Source organism: Acanthochromis polyacanthus, chromosome 9, assembly GCF_021347895.1.
Source record: "Acanthochromis polyacanthus isolate Apoly-LR-REF ecotype Palm Island chromosome 9, KAUST_Apoly_ChrSc, whole genome shotgun sequence".
Taxonomy (NCBI): Eukaryota; Metazoa; Chordata; class Actinopteri; family Pomacentridae; genus Acanthochromis; species Acanthochromis polyacanthus.
In genome coordinates, this window is record NC_067121.1 from 31,885,669 (window position 1) to 31,909,069 (window position 23,401).

At 40.8% G+C, this 23,401-nt stretch overlaps 2 protein-coding genes across 2 annotated transcripts; both read left to right on the forward strand.

The window, feature by feature from the left end:
• Positions 1-6,838: 6,838 nt before the first annotated feature.
• Positions 6,839-12,618, forward strand: LOC110950758 (angiopoietin-related protein 3-like). Its single transcript, XM_022193523.2, has 7 exons — positions 6,839-7,437; positions 7,809-7,919; positions 8,538-8,658; positions 9,018-9,131; positions 9,801-9,896; positions 10,108-10,380; positions 10,492-12,618. The coding sequence occupies exons 1-7, from the start codon at positions 6,931-6,933 to the stop codon at positions 10,710-10,712; spliced, it is 1,443 nt and encodes a 480-aa protein (XP_022049215.1). The 5' UTR covers positions 6,839-6,930; the 3' UTR covers positions 10,713-12,618.
• A 142-nt stretch (positions 12,619-12,760) lies between these two features.
• Positions 12,761-21,642, forward strand: LOC110950757 (phosphoglucomutase-1-like). Its single transcript, XM_022193522.2, has 11 exons — positions 12,761-13,468; positions 15,338-15,500; positions 15,787-15,933; positions 16,404-16,529; positions 17,788-17,978; positions 18,099-18,253; positions 18,484-18,599; positions 18,746-18,881; positions 20,269-20,452; positions 20,620-20,748; positions 21,407-21,642. Exons 1-11 carry the CDS (start codon positions 13,211-13,213, stop codon positions 21,494-21,496), a joined length of 1,695 nt encoding a protein of 564 aa, XP_022049214.2. The 5' UTR covers positions 12,761-13,210; the 3' UTR covers positions 21,497-21,642.
• Positions 21,643-23,401: the final 1,759 nt, after the last annotated feature.

A 23,401-nucleotide genomic window follows, 5' to 3' on the forward strand; every position in this document is an offset into this window, starting at 1 on the left:
TCCACCTGTCTAACTAGATACTGCCTACCAGCATGCACTATGCCCATGCATTCAATGTACAACCGCAGAGTAACCAAAGCTAGCTGGACACATTAGCCAGCTGCGCACTGCTAGAACTCAGTGTTTCAGTCCAAAGTGGCCAAACATTTGAAAGAACAGCCCTGAAATTGGACCCTACAGCCTTTCTGTTTCAACTCTTGTTTAGGATTCCAACACGGTCTCACGGGGATTCGTGAAACTGTCACTTCAGTTTTTGTTTCGGTTTCCTGCGCACCAACACGATGTCGTCATGTTTTTCGTGCCGCTCACCACGAGCGAAACCCGCTGTGGTAATCACATCTGAAAGTGGTTTATACCGGCGGATTCATGACGATCTAAGCTGTCCATCGGCGTTTGCGGCCGCTGCAGTGGCCGCCGCTGCGGCCGCCAGTGCGGCCGCCGGACGTCCTTTAAATTCCTATGCAAATTCGGCGGATTCATGACGATCTAAGCTGTCCATCGGCGTTTGCGGCCGCCATTGCGGCCGCCGAACATCCGGCCGCAACAGCGGCCGGATCACATCTGAAAGTGGTTTATACCGGCGGATTCATGACGATTTAAGCTGTCCATCGGCGTTTGCGGCCGCTGCCGCGGCCGCTACCACGGCCGCTGCTGCGGCCGGATGTCTGGCGGCCGCAATGGCGGCCGCAATGGCGGCCGCGGCGGCGGCCGCAAACGCCGATGGACAGCTTAAATCGTCATGAATCCGCCGAATTTGCATAGGAATTTAAAGAATGTCCGGCGGCCGAAGCGGCGGCCGCAGCGGCGGCCACAAACACCGATGGACAGCTTAGATCGTCATGAATCCGCCGATATAAACCACTTTCAGATGTGATTACCACAGCGGGTTTCGCTCGTGGTGAGCGGCACGAAAAACATGACGACATCGTGTTGGTGCGCACGAAACCGAAACAAAAACTGACGTGACAGTTTCACGAATCCCCGTGAGACCGGGCTGAGGATTCACAAGGTTCATCCATGATGTCAACTCTATTTTTTCCAAAACAACAACAAATAGGGCTCGCTGAACATAAGCGCAGTTCTAATTGTGCTTAGGAAATAGCTGCTATGCTATGTTAGCCTCTGTGTTGCTGAAGATGACAACTCGACTAAGACACCGACAGAGCCAAACAAATGCTTCTCCTTGAGTTTAAACAATCAGTTTCAAGTCCTGAAGTGTAGTTTTTCAAAGGCCCACACAAAAGTAATCACTCTGGACATGGTTCTTGTGGTCAGAGCATGCACAAAGCTTTCGGCTGTCCTAAAAAGGCTCACAAGTTCCTGCAGTGGAGAAAGGACTATGGCTTGAAACTGGGAGCAGATAACACAAGAATAGCAGACAAAGAGCAACCATGTTTTACAGTTCCACTTAAAACTTCAACATCTTACACTGCAACACAAAGCAAGGAAGAGAAAGAGAGAAGCAGAAAAGACTACAGCGAGAAAAGTTTGGAAGCCTAAGGCAACATCAACTATTCTTCTCTGGTAGCAACTACTGGGGTCAAAGGTCCTAAAAAAAATATTCCATGGTTGTTCTTCTCTCTTATGCCGGTTTGTTCTCTTTTGTGGGGTCAAGCTCATGAGTTGTGGTGAATGAAACATGTTGTAGTTTAAATACGTCATTGATTAGCTCTTCAAGTCTAGTCAGGCAGGGTACGTTTATGAGTTTAGCAGGGGTGAGTGAGGTGGATGTTTTTTTTTCAAAATCTAGCTCTCTTTTCTTTTTTCTATGATCCTGCTTACTCCAGCTTTAAAATACCACTGCATAAATTCAAAGCCTCACAGAGTTGTTTTTGTTCTCTAGTGACTTTTTATATTTTATGTCTGCCATTCTTCTCTTCTTTTTTCTCCAACTTTCTTTGTTTTGTCTATTTTTGCCTTTAGGGTGCAACTGAGTTTATTTTTTCATGCCAAGACACTTCTCATCACTTAAAGCCCACAGTATCAACTTTATAGTCAACACTGTAGCATTAGTTGAAAGCAAAGCAAACTGGGCTGTGTTCATGAAAAGTCTACAACATGATGCCGCTCAAGTCGCTGCCACCACTGCTTTGTGCCCCTCCATGGATGGAAAAGGAATTAGCAAGAATTAGTAAGAAGTCCTCCTTTTCCATTAGCCAAGCAGACAACTGACTCCGAGAGGGATTGCGGTTTGACTCAAGGGAGAGAGAGAGAGAAAAAAAAATAGGTCTTTATTGGACCAAATGACTGCTGACGGACTGACCACATAGGCTACTGCAGCAAACTTGGCCAAGAGGCAAAAATGTTCTGAAAGGCAGTTTCAGAGAAAGATTTAGAGTTGCATCATATGTGAGGAGAAGTGAGGGGTATAAATTTAGTGTGTAATTTACTGAAAATATTAGCTGAAAAATGAGCTGTTAATCATTAACTTACACAAATAGATGTTTTAGGCTTATGGAGTGAGATGCGTAAGACACATAGGGCTTGGCTGCAAGCTATTCATTTTCCTCCCGTTTGACTATTATTGGTAGTGGAAGCTGCCTACTGGTGGAAAGTATAGCCGGAGGTAAGTTGCCAAGAGGCAGGTCCTCCTTCTAGCAAGACTCATGTGGTGTTTTTGCAGGCTGTGAAATGTTCGCTGAAGTTTAATGCTGATGATTTTTCCTGAACACTTTCCTATCATATTAGTTGTTCAAATCAGCCAATATCAATGTGGTTTTTAAGCTGTTTTGAAATATTGCGCAATGATGTCTGGACCCTCTTTAATATGTACATGTCAACAGCTAAAGTATGTTCATTTTTAACATGAGAAGGCGTTGGACATTTTAAAAAACAACTGAAATAACACAAAACAGGTGGAAGAGTTCAAGGTGGTTTAAATCACCTTGATACACTTGGCATCTTCCTCTGTTTGATGTGTGTTATATAACTGTCGCTGCTGGTAAGGGGAGCTGCAGGTTGGCTGAGGCTGCACTAGTTTCCTGAAAACAATGTATTCATGTAACAGTGACCTATGAAATGAGACCGATCAATTTGTCAGAAGTCAGCAGGCCCAGTGTGATGTCTGGTAGATACACAGTATGATGAAATAATACAGCAGACAAAAGTACAACAGAGAAAGCAGTAGCAGTTATTCTAACAGCTAAACATGGTAATGCACTTAGGGTGAAGAAATCTTACAACTATATTATTACACTATTTTAGGTTTTCAAATATTTTTCTTTATTTAAATAAAATTCATCAGGACTTCCTTTGTGGGTCTGAAAACAGAAGATAAGGTATAGTAAGGTAAAACATGTTATGATATATGTTGTATTACATAGACATATATATGTGAATATACATTGTAGCTAGTACAATATAGCATCATAATAAACTGATGTAAGTATAATGGAATTTAATGATGTGTTAAATATGCTACTATATATGCTACTAAAGTATTTATTTGAGGATAGACTTGGAAAGATTTTTCCAACATTTAATTGATGTTTCTGACTTTGATGAGCAGCACCGTCATGCTTTTACTGTCACTTGGGAGAGTGACAGAAAGTTTGGGAGGTCATTTTTCTGGTCACCTCTGTGCTGTACTTTGATATTTTACTCTTTGAAGCCTGAAAAAAAAACCCACAAGTGTTGATTTTGAATTAGATAATCTAAAAATAAAGTGTAAGAAAAACAAAAACGGGACATTGGCCACTTGAATGACAGTGACCTTCTGTCTGCTTGTACTTAGAGACAGCACTGCTGGGAACTAGCATATTGTAATGTCCAATGCTTGCATGGTAATATTTGTTAATTACAGTGAACAAAAATATAACAGAGCTTGCAAATTTTCAGATTCAGAGAAAATTCTAAATTGCATTGTCTTAATGGGAAAAGAGTTACATTACTTTTTTTTTTGAGCTGTTCCAATGATGACAAATTCTTGGCTACTAAGTTGATCTACATCCTCATAAGGTGTGGATTGAATGATCAGATATAGTGACCAGTATACAGACAATCCTAGGCTAGCATCTCAACAGACAGTAGATAGGCACTTGATAGTCCACATTTCCATCATTTGTTGTCGAATAAATAATGACATACAACATGGTGCAACAGACAATCTGCCTCATGATGCTCTGGGTCTAATTACTCCGCCAAGGAGCTCAAGCCTCATCGAATTATATGACGATCAGTGTTGGTTTGTCTGTCTGTCTGTCTGTCTGTCTGTCTGTCTGTCTGTTAGCAACATTACTCAAAAACAGACAAACACATTTCGGTGAAAATTCAGGGAAGATCAAAAATGACACAAGGATTAATTGATTAGATTTTGGCAGTGATACGGCTTATAGCGTGGATCCACGCATTTGTAAAAGATTTCTGTATCATTGCGAGATAGCAGCACGGCGTCACTGTAACTATGACAAGTGAACACTACGTCAGCTGACTGCTGACAATCACATGACTGTGATCCTACTACAACTCGAAAGTTGCAGACTTATAGGGACTTATCAATCCAAAATTATACAAGGAACAACTGATTAAATTGTGGGGTTGTTTCTAAATCCCATCAATTCCCACCACCTGCTACATATTTAGGTCACGCGATTCAGTATCTGTACATAATGTACACATGCAAAACACACGCCTGTGCTCAGCACAAGGTCATTTTGTTTGAGGGTACATCTCTGTTGAATGGCTAGTCTACAGTGCCAGGATATCTGCCACAATTTTTTTCAAGATTTCATCCGTCAGAAATTATATAACGACTGAGCAGTCCTGGCGGAGTACTGCGCTCTCTGTGCTTTTCTTGTTATTACTGCCGGAATCAGTGCTGCTGGAGGAAATGTTGGAGGGTCCGCAGCGTCAGTAGGATTCACGCATCTGCTGTATAACATAAATGTCAAAATTTACAACAAAATTTCATCATAATTCGTTCAATACCTGCTGAGATATTCATTTCAGTCTAGAGGTTGGACCAGCTTTCTCACTGACTACCATCCTTTAAAGCCACCGGCTTGGCAAATAAACCTGAGCCAGGATTTTGAGATGCTGCACAACAAGTTAGCAATGTGTACAATGGCAAATGATGCAAACAACCATTTGTGAACTTAATGTTCTACTTCCAGTTCTCTGTGAGAATGATGGTCACTGGGTCACCCCTCCTTCTTCGGTTTATCTCATACGCCCCCTTGCACTCTCCATGGCCCATATTGACTGTTCTGTTAGATGTTTAATAGTTGTGGGCTACAATGCATCTGTGCATTTTACCATTCAGAGAGCTTCAGTCTGAAGTCTGTGTTGTGGACTATGTTTACTGTGTAAACACCGTGGGGCTCATACAACCATCATGGTTAACATTTAACAGACAAGTGCTTATGTCTCCGTTCATACCCCCACTAAAGTCAAACAGTGCGCCACAAATGAGTTACTTACCTCCGTTTATTTTGTGTGTCTGTGTGTGTTTGTGTAAAGGCCGTGATGTTGCAGAAACACAGCTCCATCCTTACAGGCTATTTAATATACATAATAGATAATATTTCACTGCAGGGCGTGAGGCAGTTATTCCTCCCATCAATCATACCACGTTAAATGAGGTAGCATGTTTTACCTGATTTCATGTTGTCCACCTTTCGCTTTGAGCAACAAGTGTTCTGTTGCATCCATCCATACATTGCAAAACCATTCATCTCAATCGATCTTTTATGTAAACTGGGTCATCCTTCTGTTTAAAAATAAAACAGAAACACAACAATAACAGGAGAGCATTTGTGTCCTCAGCACAGGTAACTGCAGGTCAATAAAAACACAGTGTCACACCGTCCTGGTTGAGAGGAAAACAACCTTACAGTGATGAAGCACAGGTAATGGCCTAAATTTGCTGTAGTGACAAGCGCAGTTGCTGTCAAAATGACTGCCCTTTCAGTAAATTCAAATGAGTGAAACTAGTTTTTGTGGACTACTAGTAGCCGAACCAACTCCACGTCAATTCAGGGAGGTGCAAACACTCCTCCTAAAGCAGTGAACATCCAAATAGTAGGCATCAGATCTCACAAATATTCACCTTCTTCAGCCTTCTTCTCTTGCGTGGTCCGCTGAAGCAGCAGCATCTCGACCGCTAACAGGAGGAGACTGAACAGCCCTGTTAAGAAGGCCAGCTCTGTCCTGGCATTCCCCAGTGACAGCATGGAGGTGGAGGCTGGCTCAGTTGTCATTCCTGAAGGAGAAGATGTACCATCAGCCTATCCAGGAGACTCTGACAGCACTTGGCGGCTCCTGCAGTGACAGGAGGCTTCACCTGTTGTGTGTGAAGGAAAGATACCTTCCTGCTGCTGTCACACTTTACAATCCATGCTGCGCTCAGTGGATATTACACATTAGATCTGACAAATTCACACATAAATCAGTGCATATAAACTGTCACCAATCTGATGTGCAACAATGTGAACTCCAGCCATTAGTGTGTTCAATATTTACCTCTAATATCTTACTTTTATTAGCTTTTTGGATTTCCTGGTTCTTGCCTCAGTGATGCTGGAAATTTTCCCAGCATGTGACTCAAAAAAGATCCTCTGATATGAAGCAACTTCAAAGAAAGCAAAGAAAATAAAAACTCCACTAAAATGATGCTTGAAATTTTTTTTAACAATGAAGAATTTTGTGATGTTGCATTCTGCTGTTGAAGTTTGGTTAATATTACACTTAATAAGACTATCGAAAGTGTCCACAGAATTTTTTTTAAAGAGCTGAAGTTCAACCAACAGCAGGAAACATTCTGCACACAGATATTGATCGGATCCACAGGTTAATCATTGACCTGATTCCAGACAAAGTATAAAGGCCTGGATCTTCCCCCAGCAGCTCTTCGTCCAGTCACAGACAGAGGCGAGGGCTGCCAGCTGCCGCCTTGACATCTTCGACGCACAGTTGGAGAAGCGATACAGCAACATGAGACCAGCATTAATTCCTTTTGTGTTTGCCCTGGCTGCCACCTTCATCCCCGCCCTCTGTGCCAGAGAGGAGCCCCCGGCCCTCCACCTCGAGGCTCCTGTCGAAACCCGGTCCCGCTTTGCTGCTCTGGATGACGTTCGTCTGCTGGGGAACGGCCTCCTCCAGCTGGGCCAGAGCCTGCGGGAGTTTGTGCAAAAGACGAAGGGACAGATCAACGACATCTTCCAGAAGCTCAACATCTTCGACCGCTCTTTCTACCAGCTGTCGGTGCTGGCCAGCGAGATCAAGGAGGAGGAGGAGGAGCTGAAGAAGACCACGGTGGTGCTGAAGGCCAACAACGAGGAGATCAGGGGCATGTCGGAGAAGATCAGCTCCAAGATGGACAGCATCTTGCAGGAGAAGAGCCAGCTGCAGGAGAAGGTGGAAGGGTTGGAGGAGAAGCTGAGGAGTCTGTCAGATGGAATGCTGACGAGTGAACAGGCCGCAGAGATCAACGGCCTTCGGGTGAGTGACCTGAACCTGCACCTATTATTCAATGTGAGGCCCCAGAAATATCATTTAGATCATGCAGCAGCAAATACCAAACCCCTTGACTCATGAATTCCCTGTAGGTCAGATGACAATTTTTCTATGGGCTGCTTATTCTTTGGTGCACAGGATATAATTAGAACGGACATTTTATCATTTCATCCTCACTTTTTAATGTCATATTGTCCATTGTTGAAAATAAACAGAGGCAACTTTTTCCAAAGTGCCAAAATATGCTTTTTGACTATATATTTTTATCCTTACATATGCATTGCTTCATACTGCTGTTATAAAACACACTTAAAGTGTATAATATTAAACATGAGCTCATTCTCTTCCCTGATCAGGAGGTGATCCTCAGCCAGGAGCAGAGCATCACGGAGCTGCTGAAGGCTGTGAGGGAACAAAGTGACCAACTCAACCACCAGAGGACCAAGATCAAGCTCCTGGAGGAAAAAGTAAATAATCACGACTGCATGATTATGAGGATCGATGTGATTGTTGGAGAAGCATCATATGCATTAAATTTTAATAAAGCAGGGAAATGTTTTTGCTTATTTAGGAAGTGAAATATAACATTCAGTCCCTCTATATCACCCCCTGTAATTTTCTTACAGTCCTTTAATCAGTCGGAGTGAATGAGAAGTTCCACTCAAATGGGCTTTTAGTGTTCTGCTGTGCAAAAGTATGAATCTTTTCTTAGATTTACTGAGATTATTTTGCCTACTTTTTAGGTTATGAGCTGTCATAATTGCTGTGCTGCTGGAAGAAAACTTTCACAGAGTCACGCCGCTGAACAATATAATTGAGGTTCTAAATCTTTTTGAGGCTGAAGGAACTGTTCATGTTTTTAATAATCCCGGTCAGCACCGAATTCATTTGCATTTTACTTAGTTTTGAAAGCTGAAATGAAATCTGTATTGTTACATTTAATTTGAAAAAGAAAAACCTCAAAAACTTTGGAGAACTTCTGCCGCATAACAACCCACAGTTTATTTTGTCTGGAATTGCTTTTCAATACACAGTCTGAGGATTATGTTTGTGAGCTAAAGTGTTTCCCCAACAATTTTCCACAGCTTTCAGCCAACGGGTTAGCCCAGGAGACCATCGAGAGGATCCCGGAAATCTTCAACACCGAAGCACCGACGCTCACCCCCTACCTGACCTCAAGCTCCACCAGCAGCGCCAGAATGATGAGTAAGATGGAAAATAAAACACAGGCAGATGTTTCCAGCGACTTTAGGATTTAGTATCTGTCAGCCATAGCATCAGCTAGCACAAAGGTTACCTTTTCAATCTTACTGTGTCAGTACTCATTATTTATGAATGTGTCCAGGAGATTTGCTACAATTTTCTTGCTTCGTATTCGTAAAGTTTCATATAGTCAGAGCTGTCAGCTGATTGGTATTTCTCACAGTCTCAGAACATCCTGTGCAGTCATATGTTTTCTTATTAATGGAGCTTGTCTAGACTGTTGCCCTTCATCTACATGTCTACATTAGTTTCTTAAGATGGTTTCAAATGTAACACTGAATTTGTGGTAATTTTTTCGATAGATCTGCCATCAGACTGCAGCGAGCTGTTCAACAGAGGAGAGCGGGCGAGCGGCGTCTACGCCATCAAACCCAACGGATCAGATCCCTTCATGGCCTTCTGTGACATGAACAAAGGTAACCTCACTTCTGCACTTCAGAGGCAAATTTTTAGTTTCATCTCCAAGTCCATCATCTATCTCACATGCAAAAACAGTACCAAATGTTGTGTTTGCATTTGTGGCGACCTATTATATCTGTGATACAGCGGGAGATGAAAGAAAAGTAAACAGTGTGGGCAGTCAGATAGGTCTCCAACATGTAATGATGCAACATTACATGTTGCATCATTTCCCCTGGATAGCTCAGATTTATAAGGGCAGGGTGAATTTAGTATGTACAGAGAGAGCGAGACTGCAACAATGATTGTTTATTTTATTGATAAATGAGCCTGCTTTTGTATCAGTTAGTCTGAAAAATGTTCAGAGAAACTTTTTTAAAAGTGACACCTTCATATCGTTTGATTTGTTGAACCAACAAGCCAAAGATAATTCATTTACTGTTAAATAAGACAAAGAAGCCTCATTTCTAAGAGAAAAAATAAGGGAACATGAAATATTTGGCATCTATGCTTAACAAATTCAAATAATTCATCTGTTGTCTATTATCTGTCATCTGCTACTAAATTATCTGACTGTATATTGAAACTCTTATAAAAGGATAAATACAGACTCTATATACATTAGCAAGTTTTTACTTCACAGTAGCTTTAAATTAAGTTCGATTTTGTTGTTTTTTCCATTTTAGACCATGGGGTAACCGTTATCCAGCAAAGAAAAGACGGTTCAGTGAATTTTGATCAAACCTGGGCGACGTATGAAAATGGTTTTGGAGATTTTCAAGGTAAGAGACAATATTCTTTATTCATTTACCATCTAATGTTGGAAAATTAGCTCTCAAAAGCCAAATTTTCACCTATATTAGTCTCATAAGAAGATAATAAGGTTTGTATCTTCATAATGTACAGTATGTCTGCTCTTGTATGTGTCTTTTTGTGCATCGCCTCCTCATAGTTGCCTGTTGAACTTCGTCTGCTGGTGTCTGTCTCTCACAGGAGATTTTTGGCTGGGTCTCAAGAAGATTCACTCTCTGGCCTGTCAGGGCAACTCTGTCCTTCAGATCCGGGTGGAAGATTGGAAACAGGACAAACGCTTCATCGAATACAGATTTTACCTTGACGGTCCGCAGAACAACTACACCATTCACCTCTCGTATCTGTCTGGAAATCTGCCCGACCCCATGAGCAACCACACCGGAATGATGTTTTCCACCAAGGACAGAGACAACGACAACCACCAGGACTCAAACTGGGCCCACCAGCAAGCAGGTGCAGCAGATGTACAAGTAGTAGGCATGTTTCCCCCCCAGTGGGGTGCAAATAACAGGCATTTATCATCTAGAATGGGCTGCAAGACATGTTATTTCTGTTGTCTTGCAGGTGGATGGTGGTTCAACGCCCGCGGAGAGGCCAACCTGAATGGGAGATACTTCCACATGAGACCAAAGTGGCGTTCAGATCGTAGGAAAGGCATCCACTGGAAGTTGGGCCGAAAGGGGTCTTACTCCCTAAAGTTCACCCAGATCTCCCTCCGCCCAATGGCTTCCCCCAGCATCGCCTCCCCCGCATCAGCTTCCTTTGAGTCGGGTGTCTTTCTCTGATCCAGCAGCAGCAGCATCCAGTAAAAATTCTCAATACAAACCTGCAATAAACAGCAGCCTCATCAGGAAAGCCTTGGCTGTGCTTTATGTGGCAGCCAGAGTTTCACTGTAGGCTGGGGCAGAGAGGACGTTCACCTCCAAGTGTCTCAGTAGATTAAAGTCAGTCACACAAGACACTAACAAAGCTTTAAAAGTCTGAGGGCTGCTCTGTGCTAAACTTCTTATAGCCGGGATGTTGTCCATGCATAAAGGAACATCAAAACGCATCGTAAAACCTACTATATATCCACTTAGCTCACCATCCTCACTACATAGCATAAAGTACATCTTCACTTACTCACTGGTTAGGGATTCAAGAGAAGAATTTCAGCCAGACAGCTATAAATGAGCAGTCTTCATATCGAGTCACATTGACTCTCAGTGTGATGGTTCCCAACATTTGGGGCAGGACCCCTTGAAAGGGTTGTGATACGGATCTATGGATTCAGGAAGGAAATAACAGGATATTAAAGACAGTAGAACATATTTCTCTGCATAACATGCTGTTCTTCAACTGGTTATTTGTCTTAGAGAAATGTTAGCATTTGCTTGCTCGACTGTCCTTTAAATTGTTCTTGAAATTTAACAAAGGCTGCACCTAAAAGTTACTCTCATTATTGCTCAGACTGACACTAATTATCTAAATTATTGACCAATTGTTTGATACTGTGATGACTTCAGTAAGTAGTGAAAAATGTGGATCAGTTTCCCAGAACTCCACAAATGTCAAGTGTTGTTTTTGTCACAATTACAGTCTAAAACCTACAGAGTCCAGAAACAAAAAAAATGGAAACACTGCACTGACTCCATAGAATAAATATAAGAACACGCCAAAATCAGTTAAACGATAAGAGTCTGAAAAATAAATATTATATTGACTGTTCTGCTGGGTATTGGTTGGCAGATGACGATCTATTTAAGGCACTCTGATTTTAAATATAAAATACTTTATCAATACATGGATTACCCACATGTTTTCATTCAGAGTCTTCATCAGGGTGAATAGGTTTAAAATTCATGAAGGAGTCATGTGGCACAAGTTACATGACATGTGAACTCTGCCATTTGAAACAAGCACATACAGCACTTGACAAACAAGCAATTTTTTTTTGGCATTTTGGAGATATTAATAACATATGAGACCTTGTTTGTTTGTTTGTTTGTTTTTATCTTTACCCCCAAAATCCATTTTTAATCATAGAAGACTGAGGAAAGTGAAGGCTTACAGGCTGGAAACAGGATTTTTTTCCCCTGCATTATTGCTTATAAAGTTACCTATCTATATCAGTCAAATATCAAAATAGTTACTGATTCCTTTTATGTTTGTTCATTTCAGTTTGTTTAAATCAAACAATCTGAAATGTGGTAATCGGACCCAAACAGACATTTCTTCATTTTGTGTTTTTGAAAGATAACAAAAGTTGGGAAACACTTGTATCAATACTCAGCTCTCTATTCTTAACATTCTCAGTTTTTATACATTTACTATATTTTATTTAACTTAATAAACACAACAACAGTGATTGTGACCACTAACAATTCAAGTATTCATTTAGCTGTAAATATCCTTAACTTTGTACTTTGTTATTTGGGGTTATTCATTGCTTGTGGTTCTGGCTCTGATCAGACACTGCGATAACATCAATTATGTGTCAACAGATTTGGCCTTGAGTTGTTTCTTCCTTGAACTACAGCTGCTTTGTTGTGATGCCGAAGTAAATGAATGACTGATGCGTGTTCATGCTATTACTACATACTAAAACTTTCCGAATGTTGCACTGTGAGGTTAATGCCAAACTCTTTTGTACTGTGTCGTTAGGAGCACTTAATAAACTCTAGAGGGCAGCGTTGCTCCATCTCATGCAGATCCCTTCCTCTGTGACTTGATTGTCTCTGTGTATAATTAGATTTGATAAATTGCTACCTTAAAACAACATATCTATGTTTAGCATGCTTCTCTAATTACTCTCTAATTGCTCCTCTGACTGTCTGTTTTCAGCATCGGCATTAGGAAAGGGTAAATATCCTCTCTTGAAATAGTGTTAAACAGCTTTAATGAGAGATGTCATCCTTCTTTTTGCACATAATTAATCTGAGCACAGCTGCAGCCCTTCACAGATGGATGAATTGCTCCCGTAACACCTCAATACTTCCACCGAGACACACCCAAACACACACTTCTTTGTGACTGCAGCCTTGACAGTGATCTCCCTGCACATGTGTGAAGGAGCGTCTTCAGTTACCCCCCCGCCTCTGCACACACATTAGTCTGAAAGGTTATTTTGGGCTGCAGAAGGGCCCTGTGCTACGAGCGAAATAATAGGAGGAGTCAAGCTCTTGCCTTTCCATTCTGCTCCCCTGAACCGTTCCCCCCATGTCAACTGACGGGGGGATTTCCCTCTAAATAACAGCTCTGCTCTCCAGGCTGCAGCTTTAGGTCAGATCCCCCTTTTGAAATAATGGAGAACAGTCCTCTGCAGCTGCTGACCGTCCCTACAGCCCCCTACCCCGACCAGAGACCCGGCACCAGCGGCCTCAGGAAGAAGGTTTACGTGTTTCAGTCCAGGAGGAACTATTTGCACAATTTCATCCAGAGTATCTTCTCCTCCATTGACCTGCGTGACCGCCAGGGTTCAACCATGGTGGTGGGGGGAGACGGACGCTTCTTCAACCGAACGGCTATTGAGGTCATTGTGCAGATGGCAGCTGCCAACGGGGTTGGTGTCACCATGTGTGTGCCCACTTGCTTACGTTGTGTTTGTTTGTGTGTGCAGGCTGGTCTGTGTGTATGTGGAAGTGGGTGGTTGTCCACGTGACCAGATGTGGCCTGATGTGCAGATGACAGCATGTATGTGTCACCTGCCTTCACGCTCCTTATCCTCCCAAGAAGCGAGGGAAAACAGTATCTTACATTCTAGCTTTTTTTGTGATTTCCTTCCTTTTTGAAGCTAAAACAATGACTCGCAATTTAGAATTTTCTAAAAGCATTTTTACTTTAGAGACAAAAGAACAGTTTTGCCATAAAAAACAGCAACACTTGAAAATGAAAGGCCAATAAGAAAACAAGAATGGCAATCCATTTTCGAACTTAACTTTAAGAAACTAAACAAAATAACAATAGTTTAAAAATTAAGAGGTTGAATGAAACATAGTAATAAACAACTATGTATTCATCACATTAGTTACTTACATTGAACGTGTGCATTACCCCACCAAAAAAAAGTATTTTGGGTCAAAAAATTTGAATATAAACAAAGAACTATCCAGCTAGTTAGCTATTAGCTAACCTCATTAAATCATTCCCTCTTCATAAATTCAAAACACATACTGCACATAAATAAATACAACAAGTTACCAACATGTTAATAAAATCTATAATTTTGCTTTTATGATATAATGAAAACTATCACCTGTTGCCTCATTGCATTATTTGTCTGGCTGAAACAGGATAAAAGCTCCTAGTAGCTTTGGTAGTTGTTGTAATATTCAGTACTGTGGGTGTACTGAGCTACAAAAAAAACAGAGATGAGACTGACACACACAAATGACAGGACCCTCAGCTCTTCCACCAATGAGTCAAAATGACCCCCATAAGAATTAATGTGTTTTTAGGACATTTTTTTGTGATTTTGCTTCATAATAATAATAATAATATGTATTATTGTTTTTTTTTATTATACTTTTGTCCACACAAGAATGATTTTATGTTTGAAATATGTTTATGTTTCACTTTATAACAGAATTTTGAACATTTTGATGATTAAAAAAGAATAGCATTAACCAGAACAGCAATAGAAGAATGCCAGCACCCATTTTGTTGATTTTTTTTTCACTCGTTTCCTTCAGCTGTTGCTGCTCTCCATCCCTCCAAGTTTGACACTTCATCACCTCTTGTATCATATTATCAGTGATAAAGGGCTTAGGGTGGTCACACAAATATAACAATTTATTTGAAAGTATTAAAGGCTGCTTTAAAATTTAAATGGAGTGATAAAAAAACATGTTTTTTTGATGAATAAGATATTGCAAGAAAACGACCTCACTGGGTAATTTTTGACCCACTTATGCATCTAAGGGTTAACAAGCAATTGAAATGCTAAGAGGAATAACATATAATGCAATTCAGCAGCAGAACAACGCATGAAGAAATGAAGGTGGGAGCTGCTTGTCAACGGTAAAAAGAAAAACAAAAACTGAGACAGCAGAATAGCCGTAGCTCCCGGCTCTGATGTCTTCAAATAGAAACACATTAAGCAGACTCTGTTTTCAAGCCTCTTGCTAACACCAGTAATGAGCTCTCTATGGTTTCCAGGTTCACATTACAAAAACTATGAGCCTCTGATGCTTTCTGGGTTGAAAGACATGCTCAGAGGAATTTAAAAAAAACCCACTTACACATGATGGAACTTGCTCCTGATGTGCCGTCACTGTCGTTCATTAAATGAAATTCTAGTCCCACTCACTTTTAGGAAGAAGCAAACCTGATCTTCAGTGGCCTTCCCGCCCCTCCCCTCCCCTCACTCGGATATATTAAGACACATTCTGATCTCGGCCAACTCAAACACACCTGTGTGACATTTCCTCAGGTGGGTCGCATGATCATCGGACACCACGGGATCCTGTCCACGCCGGCCATCTCCTGCCTGATCAGGAAATACAAAGCCATCGGTGGCATCGTCCTCACAGCCAGCCACAACCCCGGTGGACCTGATGGAGACTTTGGCATCAAGTTTAATACTGCAAATGGAGGTATGGTAACCTGATAGGAGGAAGCATGCAGAGGCTGGGGCCAAGTGCAAAATAGTGTTATGGGAGAAGTCAGACATTTAACAAGACTGCACAAGGCCTCATTCAGACACACTGTGGGGTTTGGACACAGAAATAGTTGGAGACTCTTCTGTGTACTTAAATCTGGGGAAGAGTTCAGGCACAACAAAATGATCAGCACAGTTTTATTAAGAGATTATGACCTTCAGTATGCTGTTTGTAGTTTTACCACACGCTACACGTGAATAACTTTTCCTCCTGCATCAAGGCCCTGCCAAGGAAGCTGTCACAAGCAAGATCTTTCAGATCAGCAGAACCATCGAGGAATTTGCCATCTGCCCCGGACTGCGAGTGGATCTGACAACCCTGGGAAAACAGATGTTTGATCTGGAGAACAAGTTCAAACCCTTCACAGGTGAAGTGCAGCAGCAGTCTGTCACCAGTCACTTGAAGTTAAAGGAAAAAGGAAGTGTGAGAAAAATGGGGATAATTGTGTGGATGTGTATGAGAGTGACTGAGCATCTTTCAAAGCAAAAAATAAACAATTTAACCCTATTTTTAAAATATTTGGTAATGTGTTAGTCAGGGGGGGCGGCATGGCTCAGTGGGTAGAGTGGCCGTCTTGTAACTGGAAGGTTGCCGGTTCGATCCTCGGCCTGTCGTGCTCATGTTGAGGTGTCCCTGAGCAAGACACCAAACCCCCTAATCGCTCCTGGTGGGTTGTGGTTAGTGCCTTGTATGGCAGCTTCCGCCGTCTGTGTGTGAATGGGTAAATGTGACATATCATGTAAAGCGCTATATAAATACAACCATTTACTTAAGAGGACTTACAAATCAAAGAATTGATAACTAATATTTTTTTCTCTCATTTGTGCTTGTTTTCAGTGGAAATTGTGGATTCTGTGGAGTCCTACGCAAACTTGTTGAGGAACATCTTTGACTTCGCTGCTCTGAAGGAGCTTCTGTCTGGCGAGAACCACATCAAGATCAGAATAGACGCCATGCACGGAGGTGAGAGGAGCTCATCAAGAGCACGTCTCTGCACTGTGAACAAAGCTAAAGGTTTTTGAGGTTGTGTTGGTTTTAAATAAGGGTTAATAACACAACTGTGCTGCATGTGAAATCAGAGTTTGATTCGTGTCAACATCCAGTCATCTATTTTCAGCATGTTCACTTCTGCTCTCAATATCTAATAAAATCACAAATGTATTTTCAACGCAATACCAGCAGCACACACACAGATCACGCATAACTTTATGACCACTAGCCAGACATTGTGTTTGTTTTCCTTATGTGGTAAAAATGTTCTGAACCATTGGGCCTGGACCAGAGGACCTCTCAGGCTGTCCTGTGGGATCTGGCTCCAGGATGTTGGTAGTGGATGTTTTGGGTACTCTCGGTTGTGCAGTGGGGCATCTATGAATTAAACGTGTTCCACTGCATCCTGTTGGTGCTTGATCAGAATGGGGTCTTGGAAGTGTGGAGGTCAAATCAACATCTTCAGTGAATGCCGTGTTCCCCAAGATGTTCCTGATTGTTTGATGTTTTTGCAATGTGATGGGGTAGGTCAGTGACATTTAGGACTGACATTTGCATGAGGGAATGTGCTGTTCTGGGACAACATTTGTTTGGGTGTCTAAATCTACATCAACATGGATGCCAAAATCCAAGGTTTTCCAGCAGAACACCACACAGTACCGATATGACCAATGTTATTCACTTTACTTCTAATGCTGTGGCTCATCGAAGTACACCAGTGTATATAAGATCCTTGTTAGAGTCCAGGATCCATCAAGTGTTCTACGAAAAACAACATGTTTGCGATGTTCGTGTTCCTCTGTTATTTGTATAAGGTCAAGTCAAATCTCCGGTCAGTACACAAGAATTTGTTTAACCTCTGAGTCATATATGACGATGATGTTGTGCTCATTTGATGCTAATCAGATCCGCACTTTCCCCATTTTTCACATCATCTATGTTAAGATCAGCGATAAAAATTAGCAGAGTTTGGGAATATGACAAGGAAACAAAAAAAAGGAATTGGAGAGGCAGGATTCCGTTTTTAGAACTGGGATTTTGCACTGCTGAATCTATTATGAGAGTCAACAGATACTGAACAGAAACTCATAGCTGAACCACTATGATGCTGAGCTGAAGTTATTTTTTGTTGTTGTTTCTGAATGCCAACATTAGTACAACACCAGATGTCTAATGTCTTCATGCTAGTCTTTACTTATTCTTATGCTTGTCTTGTCTGTCTGCTATCCAGTGGCAGGACCATATGTGAGGAAAATAATGTGTGAAGAGCTCGGCTGTCCGGTCAATTCTGCCATTAACTGTGTCCCTCTGGAGGACTTCGGGGGTCAACACCCAGATCCGAACCTCATGTACGCTACAGATCTGGTTGACAGCATGAGAGACGGACAGTATGATTTTGGTGCAGCATTTGATGGTGATGGGGTGTGTGCACTGATTTACAGTTTCTAAATTCTACGAGCTTGTGAAGCTAACTCACATAAAAATGAAGATTCAAAGGAGCCGGGATTCTTGATCTCTGACCTTCGTCTGTCTGCTTTCTAGGACCGTAACATGATCCTTGGTAAACGTGGGTTCTTCGTCACCCCATCTGACTCTGTGGCTGTGATTGCTGACAACATCTTCTGCATCCCGTACTTTCAGCACACAGGGGTGAGAGGTTTCGCCCGCAGCATGCCCACAAGCGCAGCTTTAGACAGGTAAAACTTGGGCCTGGCTTTCATATATCAAAAACTAAATGTGCTAAAAGTAGTTTTCTGTATTCAGACAGAGTTAAACAAGGAAAAATATTTAACCATTAAGTTTTTGTGGATTCACTGTGGAGATATACAGTCACAAACATTCAGTTATGTTGTGTTGCGTTTTACTTCTATTGTTTTAAAAGTTCTGTATGATTTCTTAGAAAAGTCTCTTATCATATTTCCTGCAGAGTAGCCAAAGCAACAAAAATAGAGCTTTATGAAACTCCTACTGGGTGGAAGTTCTTTGGGAACCTAATGGATGCAGGCATGCTGTCTTTGTGTGGAGAGGAGAGCTTTGGTACAGGTACTGTATCTCTTCAGCAAGTTATTAGAGCAAAAATATTGCTTCATCTTAAATGAAAGGCAATGAAAGAAAAAAAAACATAAGATTATATTCTCATGCAGTTCTTTTATGTTCTCTTTGCTTGGTAATTTCATGTCATCTCTCAGGTGGAGACCACATTCGTGAGAAGGATGGACTTTGGGCTGTGCTGGCATGGCTGTCCATCCTCGCCACCAGAAAGCAGAGTGTGGAGGATATTGTTAAGGACCACTGGCTGAAATATGGAAGAAACTACTTCACCAGGTGAGACGTGAACACACAAGGAAACAGCAGTGTTGTTTCTGAGATAATTCATTCTCAGAGTTGGACTCAACTATCAACAGACAAAGAACTACTGAGAAAAAGTGGCTGCAATATTTCTTAGGAGAAAAATAACTCGTGTATATTGGTTAGTTGATATAGATTCCCACAACGTTGTTTGACGTTTACTACAAGTTCTAAAAATGTTTGAAAGGCAATATTTTAATTCAGTGTTCAGTGAACATTTTAAAGATATTTATCTTCTGAAATGATGAGATTGAAGTTGAACTAAACAAGAACATTCTAACATTCAGAGGATGTCTAAAGGATGTTGTCAGATGATGTTACATGATAACAAAAGACAAAGGTTCTCAAACCAACATTCAAAAATGTTTTCAAAATGTTATTGAGGCCTCAGAAGACAGAACATGTTTTCATAAAATGTTCCTGTTTGATATATATATATATGGTATATTAACTAATTTTGCCTTCAGTATTCTGAAGATGTTTTGGGGTGTTGGGCTGTTGAGAACAATAAAACATTCCCATAATGTTCCACGATAACCAAGGAATGAAATTCTCAACTCAATGTTTGAAAAATGTTTCAGACACTTTTTCTGAACGTCTTTAACAAATTTTGCTTGACCTTTAAGAACATGAAAAGAAGATTTGAAAACAGTACTAGAACTATGAAGAAGTTTCTGAGAACGTTTTAGAACAAAAGAAAAATTTACCTGAGTGGAAGTCATACAAGTACCTGTTTAGAAAATACATTAAGAAGGACATGCCTGACACCTAGTGGAACACATATGTCATTACACATTTTACACAATACAGGGCAAAACTATGTAAAATGACCTGAAACTGTTCATCATATTAAAGTTTTTTCTTTTTAAATGGCATCCATGTAGTTTACCTGTATATTTTCTCCAGTTGCTTACCTTCAGTGATATTTTTTTTTTAAATGTCATAAACATTGAGTGAAAAAAAGAAATGCTGGGTACTGTAACTGATCTCATAAAATGGCTTACTAAGGCATTGTATCTACTTTATAGTTTTAGATTGTTTTTATTTCCTTTTACAGAGCAACATGGGCAATATAATCTTTGAACAAACAGCTCTCAAGTTAACAAGTATTAATAAGTACCAAAAAAAGAAACCCTTCAGAACTTCTACATCATATACATACATCCATCCTCTATACACCGATTTATCCTCACTAGGGTCGCGGGGGGTGCTGGAGCCTATCCCAGCTGACTCGGGCGAAGGCAGGGGACGCCCTGGACAGGTCACCAGTCTGTCGCAGGGCTACATCATATACAACACCATGTAATATATAACATCAATAAAGCATTCATTCCATTATTAACGGTTTATCTATTTTGCCCAGATATGACTATGAGAATGTAGACATAGATGCAGCTTGTGAGATGATGGAGGATCTGGAGATTATGATCGCCGACAAGTCCTTTGTGAAGCAGAGGTTTGCTGTAGAAGACAAAATCTACCAAGTGGAAAAAGCCGACAACTTTGAATACACAGACCCAGTCGACAGCACCATCTCCAGAAACCAGGTGCAAGACACATTCTGTGCTGCTGTTCTGTAATGATGAGGCTGTTTTTTGTACAGATACAGAACATATCCAGTGGTCACTGAATATTTGAACTTGCTCAGCATCAAAGCCTCTCAGCTGAGCAGGCAAACCCTGAAAGATTTATACAGTCTGTTTTTTCACTGCAGGGGCTGCGGATAATCTTCTCGGATGGTTCTCGGATCATCTACAGGCTCAGTGGGACAGGAAGTGACGGGGCAACGGTTCGAATTTACATTGACAGCTATGAGAAGGAGCAGATTTTTGAGGACACACAGGTAGAGTATCAAATAATGAAAAGTTCAAAAGTAATCTTTGAATTATAAATAGAAGTTGTTTTCCACGAATCACGTCTTATGTTTTTGTTTGGAGGTTGTCAGATTGATGTTATCTACGTATGTCTCAAAAGACAGAATGGTTTTTTTTTGTTTAATAAAATGTTCCTATAATTTGATATATGAACAAAGGCACATTTTACCAATAATATTCTGAGGATGTTTCGGGGATGTTGCTGTTGACAATGTTCTCAAGAACTAGAACATCAAGAACATCTTTTAGAGCGAATCTCAAGAACCTTACTCTGACTTTAAGGAGAACATATTGGCAACCCTTTGAAAATATTACTGGAACTTTGCAGAGCTTTCTTTCTACATTTTTAAAACATAAAATTTCTAAGTTTTCTAAAGTGACCAGGTACCTGCAGGATAAGACACACAGTGGAACATAATCTTTGAATCAATGACCAAAAAATATCTCTACATTAAACATATCTAATGATTTATTAAGTGTTGGTATCGCTGCTTGGCTGAGAGAAAGAAGACAAAGAGCAGACATAACCTGACATACCATGTCCTTTGAATATTCATGAGGCTATCACTGTGGCATATGGCAGCCAGGTGCATAAGTTTCTAACCTTATCATCCTTGTTTCGAACAGGTGATGCTGGCACCCCTTGCAACTATCGCTCTAAAGATTTCTCAGCTTCATCACAGAACGGGCCGAAGTGGCCCATCTGTCATTACATGATTCCTCCTATACTTTACTGCATTTTCGCTTAAGTTTTTCTGCCTTGATTTTTGTATAAACACCGCCTTGATTCCATGTGTAGATTTATTACACCACAGTGTGCATTTAAACTGATATGTAACACATTAAACAGCTTTATATTTTTGGTTCATGTGTGTTTTTACATCATACGGCAGCAAACAGACCATATGTTTTAGTTAATGTCAATTTTTGCTTGTATTATCTGTAATTGCATGTGGTGCCAGTGAGTCACTGCAGCTTAAAGCAGTGGGACTTCACAATCATCAGCGCTCCCAGTCATCAAAACAACTCATCATGATGAACATAACGCCCTATTAAACGTTGCATGTGGTTCGAAAACACAAGTTTCATATCCTTTGTGAAACTCTTTTAAAGCAACGCTGACTCTAATATTGTTTAAAGAAACAGCACACCCAGGATGTCTGCACTATAGATCCGTAGTAAGTAGGTCTGAACACTACTGAGAGCTGGATTTGAAGAAAATTAGAAAATAATATACAGTTTCTCACATGATATAGCATTTCCTGATGCACCCATTGCTCATTTTCAAAGGAAAGAACAGGGTGTTTCCTGCCATTAAGCCTCAAATTATTATTTAGATCAGCCATACTCCTTAATTTAGGGAAATTAAAACTCATCAGCGAATAATACCCTGAAATTGAAGTTGAGTGTGTGGGTGCTGAAGATGAGTAACAACATGCCAGCTCGTTTCAGTGTACGCACAGACACAAATGCTCCCTCCCAAATCAGCAGCCCTGAAAATTACAAAGAACAACAACAAGGCAGCATTAGAATATTGTTCACCAGAAAATAAGATCACCTTTTAGTTTCATCATGATAAGGAACTTCGTTTTTGAATGCGCTGTGCTTATTACATCTTCTGCAGTAGACAAGAGCAAAGCAGAAAAACATTTAAGCTGTAAAAGGAAACATTTTGAAAAGAGCTTATCCAGCTCTACATGATTTCCACCTGGACAGCAACAGCATGAGTCCACAAACATCTGGTCCAGCTCTGTGATCACTCATGCCCTTTGAAGTCCTGCAACTCTCTCCTGGTTTCATCTCCATATTACACTGAAACAAAGCCCAACTAACGCACAGCTCTGGTTCATCTCAGGTCAGCCTTATGTGGGTTTTAGTTCCGCTAAAGTTTTCACAGATTGCAGGAATTTATGGCAAAAATAATCACAGACGTTGCTCAGTCAGCATAGCTTTGCTATAGCTGCAGTTTGTTTTTAAGAGTATAAAAAGATGCAACATCTGAGACAGCAAATGAATGAGGAAGTGAATGGATGATTAAACAACACTTTGTGAAGAACAGACTTTTTTGACACAAACGTTCATAATCTTTAACAGAGAAACCTCATAACAAGTCAACATCTGTAATGTGAATGAACAACACACCGCCTTTTGTAAGAAGCCACAAAGGTTCTGAACCATCTTTTGTTTTTGAATCTTTGATTATGTGTAGTGTTTCAAAAGCTTGTTATATTATCCATTGTGTAAAATCTTCATCTTCAAACTCTCTCATGGTGAAAATCCACTTCTATTGTGTGACCAACACGGACTCAATATCTGCCCAGTTCAAACTTTGCATAATCCTGCCTCCTCATTGCCTGCTGCTTCAGGTGAACCATTCAGAAAGAATAGCTGCCTCTCAGGCTGCTGGGTGTATTTCCTGTCTAGAGCTGCTTCTGTTAACTCTGAAGTGTCTCACACACAAGTAAAGCACACAAAATTTTGGCTGCAAAAGTGAACACAAGAGTCTTTATACACTTCAAAAATCTGTTTAACTGAAGTCTTGAAGGACAACTTTTATTTTTGATGGCAATGCCACCACAACTGTAGGAAAATCCTTCGTGTCAGCGTGTTGTGCAGCTAATG